Genomic DNA, 22,602 nt, shown 5'->3' with positions numbered 1-22,602 from the left:
CAAACTCCATGGAATTGAACAGCTGGACACAGCCACTTGGACACTAGTAGTTAGGCACAGTTGACTGAATACTGTGCCCATTTTGGTAATGGCTTTTATAGCGCCAGTACTTTTTAGTACAACTGCTACAAATGTGTCCCCTTTTCACATATGCAAATAGAAATAAAACACATACACATATACACAAATGAAGGAATATGCCCATACACTTAAGCACAGAGAGCAAGAAAATGAGAGAAACATTAACTAACCTCAGCTACTCCAAACATGTTCTCTCTTCACGTACACATTAGAGAAAAAACACATACATACAAATAGAGAAATATGCCCACACACATAAGCAGAGAAAGAGAGAGAGAGAAAAAGAGAGAGAGAAAGCAAGAAAAACTGTTACAAATGCATCTCCTCTTCACATAAGCATTGTGGTGTGATGGAGGAAGAAGACAACAAGAAGCAAAAGGACAGAATGAAGCGTTGGACCTTACCTTGCCGACCGCAGCGGGGTACACGATCGCTCCTAATCAGAACACGTCTTTCTTGTAACGTCGCTGTTTTCTCACTGGCCCCACATGCTAGCCTTCGACCGCGTGTCGCCGACTTCCGATCTGACACTTCCGATCTGACCCTTCCGGTCTGGCCCTTCCAGTCTGGCTTCACCTCTGTTTGCCTCACCCCTCTCCACCACAACACATAGCTCATCACAGCCCATAACACCACACGCCCCCCCCCCCCCCTGATCTATAGATCATTCAACCGGCTCTCCCACTCACTCCTCGCTCCTGAACTATCTTAATTGGTTTCATAATCAGCCAACCAGGGAGGAGGGTACCGCTCCCTCTGTGGTCGCTGTGCGACCCTGGGACTGTACTGTGATGTGTACCGTGCACTTGGGGGTTTTACCCAAACTTCTTCCCCAATCTGCACGAGGGTGTGCTCTTCTTCTCTCCGGAGTCGCATTGATGCAATACACGGGTGCCTCCACTCGTACCTGAATATTGCCCTGTGTGGCACCGACTCCTCAGCCTGTCCTGACCTGGGCGACATATTGTACCAAAATACGGCCTCGATTGGTGAAATGTGGCCCCTCTCTGCCATGGTCTTGATGGTACGATGATGCCTTTCCACCACTCCATTTCCACTTGGCCGGTATGCCGCCCTGAAGAAGCGGCTGACCTGCCACCTGTCAAGCATTTCTTTCAGCACCTCCGAGCGAAATGCAGTGCCATTATCCAGCAGCAGCTCATCCACGGGGCCTCGTTCCAGGAATATCCCATTTAACACTCCTGCGATTTCCTCTGCAGTCCCCATCTTCATTTCCCTCCATATGGCCATCCGCCCCAGTCCGCAGTCAACCATTGAGAGGTACGCCCCTGCCGGTAGTGTGTTACGTCCACTGCCAGTTGTTTCCAGTTGTGGGCCACTGGAATACTTCCTGCCTCATGTACGCCCGGAGCAGGGTCAATAGACTGGCACCTGTCACAGCTGCTAACCACTCTCTGCACGCTCCGCCTCGTTACCTCGGAGTCAACTTTCCTGGCGAGGAACAATGTCCTGTCCACTCCCATGTGATGCATGGTATGCAGTCTCCTCAACTCCGAGTCACTCAGACAGCATACTGCAGCCACAGCCCGTTCCGCATCCTCTGGCACCTGCAACCAAGCTCGCTTTACCCTGGTTAGGACGTCTGCCCTGTTCTTTTCGGAAGGCACAAAGATTACGCTCAGCTCCAGATCGAACTCAGCGGTTAGCTCCCGCAATATTCCCAATCGGCGCTTTACCAGCATCTCCGCAGCCCCTTTGGTTCGCACCCTCCGCTCATCGGTGAGGACTGTCGTCACCCAACCAAGCACAGTGGCCGAATCGGTTCTAATCTCGATGGTGCACAGCCCCCACTTCAAGGCCAGGTTCACCCCCTTCAGCACGGCATCCAACTCCGCCACGTTGATATGGTTGCAGTCATCGATCTTCCTGAGCCAGGCTGCATCTTCCACCACGGTGCCTCCCAATTGCGATGCTACTGGCGTCACACCAAACGATCCCACTCTTTGATTTGGGAACATACCAACTGCCCCTCACTGGATCCTCTGCTCTCACTCTGACCAAGACTTCCTGCATCATGTCGGTCATTTTCTCCCCAACTCTGTCATTCCACTTTGCTCCTTCGGCTCGTCTCTTGATGAAGCTACATGCTGTCCGAAGCCATCCTGCAACTGGGTAATGTCCCACCAGCTTCCCGCACACCGAGAACAGTTCCCGCCTACTCACGCTGGTGCCCAGTTCAGGGATCTCGTTTCCTCTCCGGAACACCAGCTCGCCCGATCTGTCTTTTTGTAGCTTCAGCCCCAGCGCAGCTCCCCCCGCCCCCCCACCATCGACTCAGGCGGCTTCGCAATCAGCCCGAACCACTCCAGGTGTCTCACTACCTTGGTGGCTGGCACTACAGTCTCGTCAACCAAAATGTCGTCGATGTAGGAACTGGTGGCCTTCCTTATCCTCTCCTCTTTCCCTAGGATGGACTTGAGCACCATCGCCATAATTTTTGGAGCGGAATTCAGCCCGAAACCCAGCCTGGTTAAACAGTACGTCCGGCCCTTGTACCGCACCAGCTGGTATCACCACAGCTTGTCACTCACATGGAGCTGCAAATATGCCGACTTCAAGTCGACGATCGTCGCTGCCTTGGTCGACTGTCTCCACACACGTAACATCTCACCGCAAACGTCCGTTGCCTCGCCTCCCGTGTGGCATGATATATGGTCGTTCAGCTCCCTAAAGTCCAGCACCGGTCTGACTTTTCCTTTCGTCGGCTGCACCACCGCCATCAGAGGCAGCACTCCACTCACCACCTCCTCTTTCCACGGGACAAGGACTCCTTCCTTGATCCATCTCTCTACCTCCTCGTTGAACTCACCCTGTTCTTTAGTAGTGGAGGCTCGTCCTTCCATCACCACTCTATCGTCCACCTCCGACCATCAAATGCCGCCTGAAAATCTTTGTCTTCGATGGTGTAAGCGTCGCTGTCCTCGACTGGGCTCTGCTCTCCCTGGCGGTCCCGACTCACGGCGCACGATGCCCCCACGCTTCCGAACGTGACCTCATCTCCTGCAATCCTAACGCCACCAACACGGTTGATGGCGTCCATCCCCAATACCACGTCAATCTCATCCACCAAGCGGCCGACTACAATTGCTTGCAGTGTTAGCTTTGCTCCCTGCACCTCAATCTGCACGTCAGTAATGCCTTCACAGCGTACCTCTCTTCCGTCAACTGCCCTCACACTGCTTTCTCCACTCCACGTCTCTACCACTCCCGGAGTCATCAGGGTCATTGTACAGCCCATGTCCACAAGGGCACGCGACATCTTCCCATCCACTAGCACATCAACAACGGGTAGAAAAAATTGCGCCGTTAATTATCTGAAAGGGAGACCGCTGGCGCAGTAGTCTCCCTTAGACCGTTTCCTTGCAGACATTCGCTGGCTATATGCCCCATTTCACGACAACGGTAGCAGATGACCTCAGGCTTAGGTAACTTACAGTCTCGCACCATGTGCGGGCCCTGACACCGAAAACACTGTCCTTTGAATGGTCGCGCACGTTCCTTGTTCGACCCCTCTCTGCCACTCCTTGGCCGGCCACCTTTTGCTGTCGCCGCTGCTGCCAGCGGTGATGACCTACAACAGGAAACTAGCATACGAGCTCTCGATATTATATCCGCCATGGGCATGGTACTCACGTCCGGCAGTTTCTGCAATTCGACCAACAGGTGGTCAGGAAACCCAGTCACAAACGCCAACTTTACCGTTTGATCCAGCGATTCTTCCCTCGTACCCCACCAATCTAGCCAACCTCCTAAGTTCGTTGGCAAACACGTCAACCTGTTCGCCGGTCCACTTCGCTCTCCCCAGGCGAGCGTACGCCTCGAACATTCCTTCTGCGAAGGCCTCCATCAAGCGGATTTCTATTTTCTCCACGCTAACTTGGTCCCTCTCTTCCATCTCTAAAAATAGTGCCAACGCTGGACCATCTAAGTAGAGCGGTAGAAAACTTGCCAAGTCGCATATCCCTTGGAGCTTCGCGACCAGCTTCATCTTCTTTAGCCATGCGACTACGTCCGTGTCGCCGCAAAACGGCTTAATTATATCACTAGCAATCCGGACTACACTCATAATTTTTTTTTTTGCTTATGGGCCGAAATAGCTTGTGGTGTGATGGAGGAAGAAGACAACAAGAAGCAAAAGGACAGAACGAAGCATTGGACCTTACCTTGCCGACCGCAGCGGGGTACACGATCGCTCCTAATCAGAACACGTCTTTCTCGTAACGTCGCTGTTTTCTAACTGGCCCCACGTGCTAGCCTTCGACCGAGTGTCACCGACTTCCGATCTGACACTTCCGATCTGACCCTTCCGGTTTGGCTTCACCTCTGTTTGCCTCCCCCTCTCCACCACAACACATAGCTCATCACAGCCCATAACACCACAAGCATAAAGAAAACACACACACACATATATATATAGCGCATGTGTGTGTATGTGAGAGAGAGAGTGAGTGTATGAGAGAGAGAGAGAGAGAGAGAGAGAGAGAGAGAGAGAGAGAGAGAGAGAGAGAAAGAGAGAGAAAGAATATAATCAACTGGAATAGTTAAAATGAAGTTATCTTCTTTCACATAACAGAAATTTTCGAGGCACATAAAGGATTTGTGGGACAAAACAGCTGAGATTAAATCAGTTAAGAGTTAAATCAGCAACACCAAGTAGGCAGAACCAAATCAGTTGTACCAAAACATCATATAGCAAAGCTCCACCTGTTCTTTGTTAACTATCCTTGGCTTCACCACCAAGTCATCATGAACAGCAAGGTGGGAGACCAAAACTCAGAGCCCAAAATCCTTTAAGAGATTCACCAGGCAAAGAATACAGCCTACAATGCTTGGAGCAAGTCATCCACCCCTAAAAACAGGGAGGCTTTTTCCCATCACTGTAATCTCTGGAAGGCCATCACTTTAACCCTGTAGCATTGAGATTATTTGTCAAATGTAATGCTTATTTATTCAAATTGTTTTAAATTAATCATACAACATCTCGTAACATTGAGATTTTGATGTTGTGATTGTTTATTTTTAGAATTACATTGTTAAATAGGTATGAGAGGCCAAATTGGCTTAGTTTCACCATAAGACAGGTAGAATATTTAGACAAAATATATCTGGTTGAAACACTAAACAGTTAAACACTACCTTAAAAGTCTACAAATCAAGTCATCAATCTTCTTTTTTTCTTGTTCTTTAGTCACCTAAAACACAATCTTTGCATGTATCAAGAAAACATTAGCATATCCTCCTTAAATACAAACTGCACTCACCTAGTATTTTCATGGTCACAACAAATGTGAGAGTTCATAATCACTGAGGTTAACACTTTAGCGTTTAAACTGGCCATATCTGGCCCAAATATTCTACTTGTTTTATATTCAAACTGGCCAGATCTGGCCTCTCACACCTATTTTACAATGTTATTCTAAAAATGAAACAATCATATCATCAAAATCTTAAAGTTCGGAGATAATGCATGATTAATTGCAACCAATGTGAATAAATAAGCATTACATTTGACAGAGTAGTCTGAATGTTAAAGGGTTAGTGCACAATCTCCTGCTGAATGCATAGCCTTGACATAGAAAAGATTGACTTTCTTACTGACTTTCATTTCAAGGTCATAAAATATGTGTTTGTAACAAATTGTTAACTTTCTGCAAAGATGGTCAAAATACAAAATGGAGTACTGTTCCTACATCTGGACTGGTGCTGCTGTTATGCACACAAATATCCTCGACCACATCTAAAAATGGCCAACTGAGTCACTCGCTAATACACTCCAACTTTTGGCCTCTCTGCCTTTTCTAGTACTACTACAGTGCCTTTTGCTTCTCAGAGCTGGTTCGTCTCATTCCATCTCTGCTACTGACTCCCTAATCCCTTCTTCTCTTGCTCCCTCCATTCTATTCTCCTCTAAATACTGTACTAATCACTCCCAGTCCTTCCTCCCCAAAACAGTGGAATTCCCAGTTTCATACAAACAATAACAAACAAATAATATATGTACACACGCAAACATACACATGAGGACATCTCACCTGACAAATGGAATGATTAGATGAGAAACTGAAGTCAGTAGGTTTTACATCGTCATAATCTAAAATAGCTAGATTCAAAATTCTGGGAAGATATCTGCAATGAGAATATAAAATTGTTATAATTAGTATTGTTCATAGATTAATGTTTTAAACAAATTTCAAAATATTCTTTTCTATTCTTTTCTACTCTAGGCACAAGGCCCGAATTTTTTGGGGAGGGGGCTAATCAATTAGATTGACTCCAGTATGCAACTGGTACTTAATTTATCGACCCTGAAAGGATGAAAGGCAAAGTCGACCTTGGCGGAATTTGAACTCAGAACATAAAGACAGACGGAATACTGCTAAGCATTTCAGCTGGCGTGCTAACATTTCTGCCAGCTCACTGCTTTACAAATTTCAAAATATTGTCTTTTCAAAATACAATTTTCTGTCTATATATACAGCTTGAGTCGTCTAAGAGGCCATAAGTTAGGGAGAAGATGCACTCATATAACTGTTAGTAGAGTGGGTAGATTGTCTGAATTTTAAAGTGTTAATTATCCATCACAGCTGGCCTTATCAATCAGTTTTGCGTGAAATTATATAATCGAATGTTAGGCAACAAACCAGTTATATAATATATGCTTGTCAGAGATAGCTGATATGGAAGGGGAAAAGGCAACCACTCTCCACTATTAGAGGTGGAAATGAGTACAACCGGTTGGCATTTACTGTGTAAAGGTGGTAGGATGAAAAAAATTCCAGGCAAGTCAGTTATGAGTTATGTCCCTTGGTTAAGTTAGCCGTTGACAAAAGGAAATTTTGAAGTGGGGAAAGTTTGAATTAAAATTGTGTGGTTTCTCTGCAGAGTGGGGTGCGTGGTGTGTGTAAAGGATAAAGTTGTGTGGTTTCTTTATATATTACCGTCTGGTGTGTAATTTGTAATGTGATGTAATATATGATGTATAATGTGATGCATATAGTGTAGTGTGTATGGTATGTAATGTATAGTGTGTAAGTGTGTAAGAGTACTGCGTGTGTGTTGGTTTGTTTTGTATATGCATGAGAGGGTATGTGCTGGGGTTGGTGAGGGGTGTTTATCTGCAGGGTGTCTGTCTTATGGGTGTGTATGTGTATTTGTGCAGATGGGTATTTTGGTGTGTGTCTTGGTCAATCTCTTTATGCCAACCCCAAGGGCCTTGGTGGAAGGTGTCAATTGTGGAATGACAAGGCAGGGGACCCATGGTTACATTCATGGCTGGTCATGCAAGTATGACAGAATGTATTTTCTTTCATGTAGACAAGGATTAAACACCTCACTCCTGCTATTGAGGTAAATGTCTGGGCATTGGGTGCCTTTTAAGATCGCCCTCCTCTTGGCCAGGCATAATCTACACTTCCTGCTACTGTTGAAGTATGGCTTGCATCTTTCTATGATCTTCCACTTGATGCTTTATTCTGTGGTGCTTTTCTTTTAAAGCCCAGACATGCTTGGCTAGGGTTGTGGTGTTCCGTTTCTCTGGGATGTTAAAAGAGGACTTGTGGTTGCTAAAGTGGGTTCTAAAGTGGCCTTCTGTTGCCCCCATGTACTTCCACATGTTTGGTTGTCCATTGTGTCCTGTTGCTGTTACTACTGGCTCATAAATGGGTAATGCAATATGAAAACAGGCCTTTGGGGCTGGCATAAAGAGATTGACCAAGACACACACCAAAATACCCATCTACACAAATACACACACACACATAAGACAGACAACCTGCAGATAAATAACTCCCCCACCACCAACCCCAGTATACACACCCTCATGCATATTGTACCCCCACATAAACAAACCAACACATAAACTAACACACATGCAGTACTCTCACACACTTACACACTATACATTACATACCATACGCACTACACTTTATGCATCACATTACACACCAGACGGTAACATATAAAGAAACCACACAACTTTATCCTTTACACATACCATGCACTCCCCCTCCCCGAGAAACCACGCAATTTTAATACAACCTTTCCCCACTTCAAAATTTCCTTTTGCCAACTCAACAGTAAACTTAACCGACTTGCCTGGAACTTTTTTCATGCTACCACCTTTACACAGGAAATGCCAACCGATTGTGCTCCTTTCCACCTGCAACAGTGGAGAGCAATCGCCTTTTCCCCTTCCATGTCAGCTATCTCTGACGAGCATATATTATATAACTGATTTGTTGCCTAACGCTCCATTATATAATTTCACATGAAATCGATTGATAAGGCCAGCCATGATGGATAATTAACACTATAAAATTCAGACAATATATATGCCTGATGACAGTACCGCCTGATTGGTACTTGTGCCAGTGCCATGTAAAGAGCACCATTCGAGTATGTTCGATGCCAGTGCTACCTAACTGGTCCTATGCTGGTAGCACATAAACAGCACCACTGAAGCATGGTCGATGCCAGTACCACCTTACTGGCTCTTGTGCCGGTGGCATGTAAAAAGCACCCACTACGCTCTCAGAGTAGTTGGCATTAGGAAGGACATCCAGCTGTAGAAACTCTGCCAGATCAGATTGGAGCCTGGTGCAGCCTTCTGGCTTGCCAGCCCTGAGTCAAACTATCCAACCCATGACAGCATGGAAAGTGGATGTTAAACGACGACGATGATGATGATGATGATGATGATGATATATATATATATTATTAAAGATGAATTTCCAAATTTTGGTTGGTAGGGAATGGAATCCAAGTGGGTACCTTAGTCACATTTACCGGTTATTAATGCTGGCTAACCTCTGTGAGTGTACAAAAACTCCAGTTAGTTTGATTTACTAACCTCAGTCTATCTTCATATTGGTAAATCTATATGTCTCTATAGAGACTGCACATTTTCAGTAGAGAATATAACGAATTTATAATAAAGGAGAATAGAGATTTATATCTAGTTCTATTCAGCATTTAATTACTTTTTTCATTTCTGCACCTACACATGTTTCTGCAGCAACTAACCAAGGCACACTGCAAAATTTGCATCATTATGTGCACTTATTGTTAGTTGCCACTTCTTCAGGGTGAACTCAACCACATTGTTCAGATAAAATACAAGTCCAGCCAAAATACATGTGGTGTTGTCATTGTTCCAAAAATAGCCTAGATCTTGACCTTTTCAACTCTTTGTGGTTAAAAACAAAATGATTAACTGTTCAAAGAATTTTAGCAGTCTGCAGACATAGATCATCCTTCAATAGTGAATGGTAGTATTAATGCTTTGTATCAGGTTGCCTTAAGTATGTCTTTTACTGTTATTACCATCCCTCTCTCTAGTATTGCTATTTCTACTACACTTATTATTATTATGTTGTTAGTAATGAGCTATAAGTCTATTATTTAATTTGTTGATTTTATAATTAAATAAAATTTATTTAAATTTAAGAATATCATTAATTTCATTCCCATTAAAATAGGCCATGGCAGGATTTGAACTCAGAATGCAAAGAAGTGGAACAAATTACTGCAAGACATCTGGGCCAATGCTCTTACATTTCAGCCAGTTTTCTGCTCTGGATTGGTACTTGTTTTATCAAGGCTGAAAAGATGAAAGGCAAAGTTGACCATGGTAGGATTTGAACTCAGTGTGCAAATGATGAATCTAATACAGCAAGGCATTCAGTGTGATTGACAATTTGCTTCATACTTTGCCAGTTCTGTTGGTTTAGCCACTCCAGCATATTACTATCAGTTAATAAACTAATTCATTACCTGTCAACTGAATCATCAAGAGAAGCATGAAAATAACCAGGTGGGGGTCTACCAGCATCTTCTTTGTAAATAGCTTGCTCAAAATAAATACTGCGCATATGTAAATGGCATTCATCAAGACCTAGTACATCAGCCTGGTTTGTGTACAACTGAAAGACAAAAAAAGAACCATAAAACATTTATATTTTTAGAATACTAGTAGAACATTGTTTGATGATGAATTTGTAATGATAAATATTAGCTTTATATAGAAGACAGAAAGTTTGATATTGTAGATGAATCACATATATATATGAATTATTGATTTTGTCTCTCATGTAATTTCGTTAAGATAATTACTCGTTTCTTGGTCTGTTTGATTCCATTTATTACCATTACTTTCATCCCTCTTACTATGTCCCCTAACTAAACTTTGTTTGTTCGTGGTGTGCCTGCCCTTTCCTGCCCCCACCACCAATACTGGATATCTCTATCTTCCCACCATCTACACCAGATATCTCTCTCTCCTCCCACCACCATTACTTGATGTCTATTCTCCCAACCCCTCCTCCTCACTGGGCTGTTCTCTATATATTACCTGCACTCTTTCTTTCTCTCTCTCCTGGGACAAATGCAACTAGCCCAGCTGCTCACCCACCCACCTACTTAACTGGCTATCTTTCGTTTTGTTCTGTCTAGAAATTTGTCACCACCATTACCAGATGTCGCTTCTCTTAATTTCCCCTCCTCACTGGTGCTGTTCCCTATATTACCTGCACTCTCTCTTCCTCTCTTTCTCTCTCTCTCTACTGGGACAAATGCAACCAGGTTATCTGCCCACCTACTTAACTGGCTATCTTTCGTTTCATTTTCGTTCCATCTAGAAACATGTCAACAACTACCCAGGAATATTCCTTGGCCTTATCAAGTGAAGGAGAAAGTTATTCGGCTGTCCATGTGTACTTGTTCCTGTGTGTGGGTGCGCTTGTGTGTATGTAGGGATGAGCTTGTTTCTTCTCTCTCTGTCTGAACCCTTCCCCACTGGTGGTACCTTCCATCATACCTGCAATCCTCCTCTTCCTGGACAAACGCAACCAGTTTTAGCTGACTCCCTACCTAATTTAACATTGGAATATCCATATTTTGCTACACCGCTTAAATTTACATTATTCGATGACCATAATGCTTATGCTTACAACGCCACTAACACATGCCCCTAACTCCAGTAGGGGCAACAATCTTAACACGCTTGAATGCTTGAATGTTGTCAGGTCAGAAGTGAGAACAGGTGAAGCATGCCTAAAAAACGAATACGACAACCTCCCTCTTCTTTTCAGGCGCTGAATAACATCTCTCCTCCCCAAGCCTCACACCACATTCCCTTCCCAGTTTCCAGAGTTGGCACTGTCAATGTAGGTACATTGAAAGGTAGGTCTAGTGAGATTGTAGAGATGCTTGAAAGGAGATGGGCTGATGTATGCTGCATACAAGAGGTAAGATGGAGAGGAGCTTCAGCTAGGGTCCTCACAGGCAAGGTACATAGGTATAAAGTCTTCTGGCAAGGTAACATGGATGGAGTAGGGGTGTAGGCATACATCTTGTGGAGAAATGGGTGGATAAGGTCATAGAGGTTGTCAGGGTATGCAATAGAGTGCTTAAGCTCAGGCTAGTCCTGCAGAACAGCACAGCTACAATTATCTCTGCTTACGCCCCACAAGCGGGGCTACCAAATGATCAGAAGGACCATTTTTATGATACCTTTCTACAGGCTACTTCAAAGACGAGTGGCAATCACCTCATCTTTGTGGTTGGAGATTTTAATAGGCATGTTGGGTAGAAATCTGGTATTTTCACTGGTGTTCATGGGGACCATGGTATTAGTTCCCAGAACAATGAGGGAACTAGGCTACTGGAGTTCTGTGATGCATGTAACCTTTTAATCTGCAACACTAAGTTCAGGAAGCCAGACAGCCACCTGATAATCTATCAATCCAGGGTCTCTGCTAGCCAGATTGATATCATCCTCACCAGACAGCGGGACGCAGGGTTGCTCTTAAATACAAAAACCCTCCCAAGTGAAGAATGTACCCCCCAGCATAGACTAGTCCTTAGTGACTTTCAACTCGAGACCAGGAGGATGCCAAGAAGCAGACCACTCCAGAAGAGAAGGATTTGGAAGCTAAAGAACCTTCACATGGTCAGAGATTTAGGGACATCCTCATTAAGAAGTTTGATGAGAGGGAGGAGGAACTATAGTCCTCAGACATAGAGGGTAGCTGGAAATTCTTATGAGACAGCTTACTGAGTGCCACAGACCAAGTCTGCGGATGGTGCAAAGTCCCTTCCGGACCTAGAGTAATGTGGTGGTGGAATAATATGGTAGACAAAGCCATCAGAGCAAAGAAACTGGCCTGGAAGGGTGGGGGTAGCAGGGAACCATACCAGATAGCCAAAAGGGAGGCTGGGCGACAGGTATACATAGCCAAGGGCGAAGCAGAAAAGAAGTTTGCCAATGTCCAGCGATGTGAGGACCAAAGAACTGAAGTATTCTGGATTGAAAGACAGTGTGTGAGAGAAAATTGTGATGTCACAGGAGAGAAATGTGTCTGCAGGGATGATGGTGCACTTGCTTTTAATGATCCGGAAAAGAAAGAGGCTTGGAGGGGCCATTATGAAAGACTACTGAATGTGGAGAATGAATGGGAGGAGGAGAGCCTGCTAAATGTTGATCCAGTAGAGGGACCAGCTATCCGAATAGACAGCACCCTGGTGGATAAAGCAATTAAAGATATGAAGCCAGGAAAAGCCCCCAGCCCATTAGGAATCATTGCTGAGATGCTTAAAACATCTGGTGGTGTGGGCTATGGCCTAGTCACCCATATTGTAAACCAGGTAGCTTACGATGGAGTCATACCCAATGACTGGCGTAGCAGCACCATAGTCAACTGCTACAAATATAAGAATAGCTTGGGCAAAGTTCAAAAAGCTTCTACTCCTACTGGTGACAAAGGGCCTTTTGCTCAGAGTGAAAGGTAGATTGTATGATGCATGTGTGTGAACTGCCATGCTTCATGGCAGTGAAACGAGGGCCGTGACTGCTGAAGACATGCGTAGGCTTGAAAGAAATGAAGCTAGCATGATCCGCTGGATGTGTAATGTCAGTGTGCATACACAACAGAGTGTAAGCGCCCTGATATAAATGTTAGACATAAGAAGCATCGGATGTGGCATGCAAGAGAGACGTTTGTATTGGTATGGTCATGTAGTGCGGATGGACAAAGAGATCTGTGTGAAGAAGTGCCACTCCCAAACAGTGGAAGGAGTCCGGGGAAGAGGGAGATCCAGGAAGACATGGGATGAGTTGGTGAAGCATGACCTTCAAACGTTGGGCCTCACAGAGGCAATGACAAAAGACTGAGACCTTTGGAGGTATGCTGTGACTGAGAAGACCCAGTAAATAAAGTGAGTCCACAGCTGTAACCTACACCAGTGTTGCATAACCAGTCCACTCAAAAGTACGTTGGATTGTAGGGCTGGCAAAGAAAGTGAGTCCACAGCTGTAACCTACACAAGTGTCGCATAACTAGCCCACTCAAAAGTACCTTGGATCGTAGGGCGACATGGTGTGCTTGAGGAGACCTATTGAGTCAAGTACATCAACATCAGCAATATCAAAATCAAATCAAATGGAAATTGTAGCTGTGAGCCCCATGCCGGTAGCATGTAAAAAGCACCATCTGAATGTAGCCAATGCCAGTGCTACTTCGACTGGCTTCTGTGCAAGTGACACGTAAAAAGCACCATCTGATCATGGTCGATGCCAGCTCCTCTAGCCCCTGTGCCGGTGGCACGTAAAAAGCACCCACTACACTCTCTGAGTAGTTGGCGTTAGGAAGGGCATCCAGCTGTAGAAACACTGCCAGATCAGATTGGGGCTTGGTGCAGCCTCCTGGCTTCCCAGATGCCAGTCGAACCAGCCAACCCATGCCAGCATGAAAAACAGATGTTAAACGATGATGATGATGATGATTGATATCTTTTGGAATGGAGGAAATTTGTTGGAAGTGAGGAAGATAGCCAGGTAGCCATCTAGCAATAGATGCCTATGTATGACACTTAAATTAAAATGGGCTTATTTTGGGACATTTAGTTTGAGGAGGAAGGACAGTGGCTAGAAGCTTTAAAAACTCAGCAGACTGGTAAAATTATGTTCATTCAGCTTGCATAATGGCAAGTTGCAATATATAAGGAATTTGCAGGCTGGAAAAAAATTCCAAGAGATTCAAATCTGGTGAGAAATGAATGAGTAAAGTGATTGATCTGATTTTTGCAGGAGTGATACAGTAAGGATGAAAAAGAAAGGTTAAGTAATTTGAGATATGTAGATTGCTAAATCAGAGGAGCAGAATTTTTTATAGTGGTAAAAGAGACAGCCAAAGGAAACTGTGCATCTATTAACTGTTGGTTGGAACATGTTGGAGAATAAATATCTACTAATCAGTTAAATGGATATATTTTTTAGGCTTGATAGGTGAATGAACATACACACAAATGTATTCTTCACATTAATTGTATTCCTTTGCACAAAAATATATCTTAAAAATATAAAAAAAGAATAGTTTTGTACTTTTATTGCATACAGAAATCTACTAGAAGCTTACTTTTGAAAGAACTGATGATTCCCAACAACTGTCAAGTAGGTGACTTCTAAGATGTACCAACTGCAATAACAAAAAGGCAAAATTATTCATTTTGAAAAACTGTTTTAAAACCATTATTTTGAATACTAAAGGGATAAAAATTCATACTTGTATTTCTATGCAACTATATTTATGCTGTTGAATAAATCTGAGCTAAGTCCATAACCTGATTTTTATTCCTGGTTGAAACTATTTCATATCATTTATGTTGCTAATGCACTTGGGAAAAATAAACACATTTCATTTTCTTCATCATTGTGAGGCCTTATGCCTTTAACATTATCTTTCACACTCTTCTGTGGTTGAAGAATAACTACCTGTCAATTAGTGAGGCTGATATAACCAACTATACCCCACTGCCAAAATTTGTGGCTTTGTACCTAAGATAGAAACATTTTATAATAATTCTGCTTGTTCCTCCATTACTTAGCCCTTCAGTAATGTTTCCACACGATCAGTTGAAGGGGAGGGATGGAAGAGATGGGGAGGGAGAGGGAGAGGTGGTGGTGAGTGAAATGTGTAATTCTCTTTTTTGAATTAAGTTTTTTTCTGTTACTTAGCCCATCTATTACACTTTCACATGATTAATAGATGGGGAAAGGTGAAGAGTGAAAGAAAAAGGAGAGAGAAAAAGGGAGTAAGGGGAAGAGTGAGAGTGTTGCGTATTAAGTCTATAAAATTGTGCATAAGGTATATAAAGTGTATATAAAAAGTGGATAAAGTAATCATTGTAGTCCAATTTCCTTCACTTTTCAATGATAAGCAGAAGAGTGACTATCTTTTGATACAGACACAACACAGGCCATGCTTTCAGGTTTTTTGGATAAAGTTTTCAGAAATAACCCAATAAGTTTATCATTAATTCCATAAAATATTCACAGGACCCACTAGTTTGTTATAATTTCATTTATAGCCATTGTACAGAGACAGAGGACAAGTGAAATTATAACAAGAATATCATACATTATATTTGCAAAAAATAATTTGACAAGGTAAAGGTACAAAAATGTAATATTCAACAGGTTACATGCTACAATATAGTTTAGAGTCAAAGGCAGTGAGCTGGCAGAAACATTAGCATGCCAGGTGAAATGCATAGTGGTATTTTGTCTGTCTTTATGTTCTAAGTTCAAATCCTGCCATGGTCAACTTTGCTTTTCATCCTTTCAGGTTTGATAAATTAAGTACCAGTTGCATACTGGGGTTGATCTAATTGACTGGCCCCAACCTCCACAAAAATTTTGGGCCTTGTGCCTAGAGTAGAAAGCACAATGAAGGATGTGAACAGTGCTGGTAAGAAATTTCTTTTAGATTTTGTATGGCTTGAAGTCATAAGCTTTTATAGCAACCTAAATGAACTGATCGCATCTGCAGTCGCTTAAGTCTTCATATGTCATAGTTTTGATATCACTATTGTAGTGTTATGAGCCAGGCTGTGTTGTAGGGGAAGATTGGAAGTGAGGGAGTAAGCATGTCCTGTCGGAAGTGGGGCCTCACCATGGCCCTTCTGGCCATGGTGAGCATGCAGGGTCAGCGAGGCACGAGGAGTTAGTCAGCAGTGAACAGCGCATCAGAGCAGACATGTTAGACTGTACAGCAATGGATAGCACATGTGGACGTTGAGTGAATCTTGCAGATTGAGACAGAGTACGTGGATGTTAAAAGCAACCCTTTTCTGGACCAACAGGTAAGACTACCGCAATTCTCTCTTTGCTTCCGTCTTCTTTCTTTACATCACAACTATTTCTCAATTTTTATATTTGGCTAGTTTATGAAACTCTGTCACAGAGACATTATTACTTGAGGAATATTTATATTTTCAGTTACTGGTGCACAGGCTAGCTATTTTACAAATAATACCAGACCATTATCATATCCATGAAACAGATTCTCCTGATTAGATCAGTATTTTAGATTTCTCAGAGTCAATTCACAAAGCCTAGTTCCAAATAAATACTTTCTATGAGCCAAGAGATAAACGACAAAACATGTATTTTTATTAGTCACAAAAGTGAAAATCATAACACAGAAGTTATTAGTAAACTGAAACCATAACACCATTTAATTTCCAGTGTGAACAACTTCACCTTTGCTGCTAATTTTCTTGAAAAGTTTAAAAACTAAAACTTTCCATTTCTGTATCTTCAGACTTATGAAATAGAGGTTCCATATTTATTGAAGCAACTATGAATGAGTTATTCTCTAAACAAAGAAGTTTTCAATGTAAAACTGTAGTAGGTGAGTAAAAATATTATTTGGAATAGAAATATATGATGGTATATACCTCAAGCATGCGTTTTATTTCATTGATGGCATGAAATTGTTTGTCTGTATGGCTTTTTTCAGTTTGATCAGCTGCAGAAATATTGCTGCTCACTAACTCACTCATCAACAGAGGGTCTTCAATATAACTATCAAAGAATACCTATAATAAATACAGCAATTATGATAGGAATATTTCAAGAAACATTCAATGGCAGCAAGTAGTAACATTAAACAACCAAAAGAAATTTTAAAATGGGTGTCAAAGAAGTGAGTCAACCAGTAAGTCAAAGAAATTAACAAGAGAATACAAGCTGAAAAGAAACCCCCTCACCAGGGCCCTCATTTTTACCCAAGAAATGCATGGTATCTTTCTTAATTTATATATATATATAAAAGTGAAATCGGGATGGCACCTGTGCCCAGCGTCGCCTTTCTGGCACTTGTGCCTGTAGCATGTGTAAGGACTTTTGAGCAAGATCGTTGCCAGTGCCCCTGGACTGGCTCTTGTGCGGGAGGCACATAAAATACACCATTTGAGCGTGGCCGTTGCCAGTACTGCCTGACTGGCCTTCGTGCCAGTGGCACGTAAAAGCACCCACTACACTCTCTGAGTGGTTGGCATTAGGAAGGGCATCCAGCTGTAGAAACTCTGCCAAATCAGATTGGAGCCTGGTGTAGCCATCTGGTTTCACCAGTCCTCAGTCAAATCGTCCAACCCATGCTAGCATGGAAAGCGGACGTTAAATGATGATGATGATGATGATATAAACATACAGACATATATAAATGTATGTATATAAGTATGTGCGTATATATCTTTTATCTTTTACTTGTTTCAGGCTTTAAACTGTGGCTATGCTGGGGCACTGCCTTGAGGAATTTTTTAGTCAGACTAATTGACCCCAGTATTTATTTTCTATTTAAGCATGGTACTTATTCTGTTGGTCTCTTTTGCTGAACTGCTAAATTACAGGCATGTAAACACACTAACACATGCATTTGTGAGGGCACATAGCCTTGTGGTTAGGGAGTTGTACTTACGATTATGAGATCATGATCTCAATTCCCTGAGTGGGCAGTGCATTGTGTTTTTGAGTAAAAACACTTCAACTCAAGTTGCTCTGCAATCACTTCAACATCTGATATGTGGCACACTGTGCCTCTCAACAGATAATGTTAATTTGACTGAGGGAGTGAGTTAACGTACAGCACTAACATTTGATCACTATAAGTAAGAAATTTGCGAAAGTTGTTCAGCAAGAAATTGTGGAACCCTCATCTATCATCTACAATAGGGGAGTCCATCATGATCATGATCATGACAGTGTGTGTGTGTGTGTGTGTGCACATGCAAGTGAGCATTTAGAGAGTATAGATACACCTTTTACTTTTCACCTGTTTCAGTTATTAGACTGTGACCATGCTGGAGCATGGTCTTGAAAATTTTTTAGACAAATGAATCAACGCCAGGACCTATTTTTCGTTAAGTTTAATGCTTATTCTATCAATGTCTTTTTACCAAACTGTTAAGTTATGAGGATGTAAACACACCAACACCAATCGTCAAACAGTGGTGGGGGACAAACAGAAACACAAAAACACACACATACACAATGAGCTTCTTTCAGGAGGCTATAGTAGAAAACAGTTGCTCAAAATGCTACACAGTGGGACTAAACCTGGAATGATATAGTTGGGAAGCAAGCTGCTTCCCACACAGCCACACCCTTTTTTTTTACTGGCTTACTCAGAGGTGGAAAGGCATCTATGACCATTGCTAAGCCCCCAAAACTGATGGAAAAAAAGGAGAAGGGAAATTATGATAAAATAGGTTGCTGTAGCAGAAAAAAATGTATCCAAAGATCACATTAACTTCAGACCAGAACTCTCATCAGAATGATTGCACCATGATAAACTCTAAAACAAAGTAAAACTAAAAGCCACCGGGGGCGGCGGTTAAACCAGGTGATAGATTAGATCTAACTAATTGATGAGTGTGTGTGTGTGTCTGTGTGTTTGTGAATTCACATGTGTGTTGTGCTTCTTTGTCTTGGCATCAAATGATAGTTGTAAATGAGCATCACTGTCATACAAAAGAGTATCATTCATTTCCTCTCTACCCTGAAAATATGTCTGGTTATGGAGATATTGACTTGCTTAGAAACAAATGAATGATGAGAACAGGAAGGCTATCCAGCTGTATGAGGTGGCATCAAAAAGTTCCTGGACTAGTTCTGTAACATGCCAACAGATGGCAGTTTTTCTTAACTGCTTTCCCTCTGGCTAAATAAACCTGTCTCCTAGCTTCCTTTCTGGCAGTCTGATACAATTCCCTGCTGCCATCATTTTTCCAGTCCTTCCGAGCCTGTTTTTTTTCCCTAATGGCCCTGTCAACAACATTGTTCCACCACCACATTACCTTGGGTCGAGAGGGGACTTTGCACCATCCACAGATCTGGTCAGTGGCCCTCAGCAGGTTGTCCCGTAGAAACCTCCAGTTGTCTTCCACATCATGTGATACTATATCCCCCTCTATTTCGTCAAAAACTTAAGTAATACGTATCTAAATCTCTGTCCATTCACAGGATCTTTAAGCTTCCAGACACTTCTCCTCTATGCTGGTTATCTTCTGGGCATCTATTTAGTCCTGATCCTGAAGTCGCTAACTACTAGTCCATGTTGTGGGGTGCATTCTTTGCCTGGGAAGGTTTTGGCATTTATAAGCAGCCATCTTTCCCTATTTCTGATGTTATCCAAGGGAAAGGCAAAGGGCAATACAGCTTAGCACCAGTGATGTCGCAACTCATTTCTACAGCTGAGTTAACTGGAGCGACGTGAAATAAAGTGTCTTGCTCAAGAACACGACACGCAGCCCAGTCCGGGAATCAAACTTACAACCTCACGATCGTAAGCTCGACGCTCTAACCACTGAGCCATGCGCCTTCACACACACACACACACACACACATACACACACACACACACATGCACACGCACACACACACGCACTCATATGATAGCATAGAAAATGGAATTAAAAAAAATGTAGCCTTATTTCAAAACAAGTGAATACATGTTTCTGGTCTTGATGACAGTATGAAAGCCCCATTTTCTGCATAGAATTCCATTCTGATAAGGCTATTTCCAACATCAGTTTTTCCACAGCTATTAGCTTTTCATTGTTGTTGGGTTTGATCTTGTAACAAATTTCCTTAAAAATAAACAAAAAAAAAGTAAAGTAGTTATCAAAATTTTTCACAAAATCATTTAATACACACATACATATGCACGATTCTCTTAAGAGCCAGCGTTGTCACATTCTGTGTCATGCTGAATCTCCCTGAGAACTATATTAAGGGTAAGCATGTTTGTGGAGTGCTCAGCCACATGCACATTAATTTCACAAGCAAGCTATTCTGTTGATTGGATCTTTGTCATCATAAGCAACAGAGTGCCAAACTAAAGTTTCCTTCCATCTTTTTTGGAACCATTATATTTGTAAGCATTATAATTAATTCCCTTTTTTTATTTTCCTCTGAACAACTACCTGTTGATTGAAGCTTAACTATTTATCATCTTCAACAAATCACCAACAGCAAATCTAACATAAAACCTATGACTCAACACACTCAACAATTTCCTAAACTTCATATATTATCTCTAAAATAATACCAATATCTTTAATGTTATTATTAACTCTACCAGTCACACTATGACAAAACTGCTCATTTTAATTGGTGATGTTTTATTAATTTTTATACTGATTACCAACAACATTGGAGTTATTTCACATTTGACTATATATGGTCATGTATATCACAAATATCTTTCTTGAAATAATATGGAGGGAGTTTTCTAATGATGTTCTATGGGCAATCACTACAATCCAAACTTTTCCATAAAGTCCCACAAAACTTTCCTTCCTCTTGGTGAAAGAAAACAAAAGTTTAGCAGCAATTGTTAACGTTCAAAGAAGGGACGTACTTTCAATTAATTTTTCCATAAAAAAATGTCAGCTAGTTTTTGTTGGTTGTTAAGAAGTGAATTTCAATGAATTAAGAATCTTTTTTGCATAGTATTCAGTACATCAGTCATTAACTTAATTATCTAAATCCATTCCATTGGTCCTTTGAGTTATTTCCCTTATGTCATTATATCTTTGAGCAATGAAATATATTTTGTATTTGAGAACCTGATAAGCTCCTTGGTTTACTTCAAATCCATTGGTTTGAAAATTGATCAATCTTTTCATCTTGATCTTTATTGCAATACAACAATATTAATAGGATACAAGCTCCTAACATGTCAGCTTAGTTACATTTATCATTTTTATTAATTCATAAATTTGCAATAAATGTCACTTATAGAATTTATCTTAAAACAAATTTAGCTTACTTGCATTAAATAGTTCAGGGTTCTTGGAATCTGAGCAGCTAAAGCAAGAAATGGATGAAATTCTAGCAAATACAGAGGAAGAAGAGCAGACCTAAAAAAAGAAATTAAGTTTTGACTCAATTTTTTTTTTATTGTACTTGAAATAAAATTAGTTCTTGTTAAAAGAAATTTAATTTTAAATATAATTAAAAAAAAAGGTTGAAATAGCAATTTTTTTTCATAATTTTCATAACTCATTATTCTTGTAAAATAATAAATTTAACTTGATTAAAACATTTCTTGCTTTTTAATTATTGTTTTTGGGTACTTCAATCATGTTCAACATGTTGAATATATATTGTCCTTTCTTTCACCAAAATTGTTCAGAAATAAATCTTTTACATATAGTTCCTCTTCAGCCATAATTACTTTTTTCTTTTTGCAGCATGTTAACTGATGTAGAGGTAGTGTGTAAGTGTGTAAGTTAACAGAAATGGTTTAATCTCTAAAACAGGTGTTGGAATTTTCTGTTTTCTCAGAAAAACCTAACCTACAATTATTATAACATCTTTTTTTAATGGTTAACTTTCTTTTAATGATTCACTAATTGGTCATCCTGAGATGTAACCATCAATAATTTTGCATAACTACATAATCTAAAAAAGGATAGATTGCATCATAAAAACTGGCTTTTCAATTTAGAGTCAGAAAATACTTCAACCTCCAATAGCTACTAATCTTCTGAGGTGGGACCCAAAATGGGGTACTGCTACCACATCTAGAACAGTGCTGCTGCTACAAACACAGACATCCCAGACTGCATATAAAGAAAGGCCAATCAAGTATTGGCATGAATTTAAAAAAAAGTAAAAATAAATAATGATATTGATATTTTATTATTTCATCAATTTTGTTCACATTTATATCATGTTAGAAATGTCAGTTCTCGTTTGATCACCAAAGTTAAGTAATATCAATCCTAGTTTGTATTTAGGTGGATGACCACTTGCGAAATCTAGATATTGTGAGCACAGACCTTAATTTTATTGTCAGGTGTCTGACACTAAAACTAATTTAATTCTATCACAAACTGTTAGAGGCACCTACTACTAGTATGTAGTCCAGTATTACATGCTCATGATTGAGTAATCAGCAACTAAGCCAGCCCCCTTACTGGACTTGCCCCATGAAAAGGGTGTGTAGGAATCCAGGAAAATTAAAAAAACAAAACCTGTCAAAGGGGGATGAGATTTTTGAGAGCCAGAAGCACCACATCCTAGGGAGGGTATGGGCACCACCAGGAATACAAAGTCCAAGCAAATACTTGAATGGAAGGTATACCAATGCTAAAGTCTATACCAAGCAGGTAAAGGCCTAAAAGCCCATGAAAGAGAGAGAGGTGGGGAAAGAG

General features: G+C 41.4%; 1 protein-coding gene across 4 annotated transcripts in view; it reads right to left on the bottom strand.

Moving 5' to 3' along the window:
- The window catches only part of LOC106870340 (uncharacterized), a 181,922-nt gene that overhangs the window by 63,189 nt on the left and 96,131 nt on the right, over positions 1 to 22,602 (bottom strand). For all 4 annotated transcript variants that reach the window (XM_089349157.1, XM_089349159.1, XM_052966373.2 and 1 more), the window contains exons 22-27: positions 21,213 to 21,303; positions 19,891 to 20,028; positions 16,837 to 16,977; positions 14,514 to 14,573; positions 9,874 to 10,022; positions 6,135 to 6,228 (exon numbers count right to left, since the gene is read on the bottom strand). In XM_089349157.1, coding sequence (XP_089205283.1) covers positions 6,135 to 6,228; positions 9,874 to 10,022; positions 14,514 to 14,573; positions 16,837 to 16,977; positions 19,891 to 20,028; positions 21,213 to 21,303 — 673 coding nt within the window. The remainder of the gene's footprint in view (positions 1 to 6,134; positions 6,229 to 9,873; positions 10,023 to 14,513; positions 14,574 to 16,836; positions 16,978 to 19,890; positions 20,029 to 21,212; positions 21,304 to 22,602) is intronic.

The sequence above is a fragment of the Octopus bimaculoides genome, chromosome 3 (assembly GCF_046866305.1).
Source record: "Octopus bimaculoides isolate indiv1 chromosome 3, ASM4686630v1, whole genome shotgun sequence".
Classification (NCBI taxonomy): domain Eukaryota; kingdom Metazoa; phylum Mollusca; class Cephalopoda; order Octopoda; family Octopodidae; genus Octopus; species Octopus bimaculoides.
Note: the sequence above shows the minus strand (reverse complement) of the source record. Positions and strands in the feature narration are given on the sequence as shown.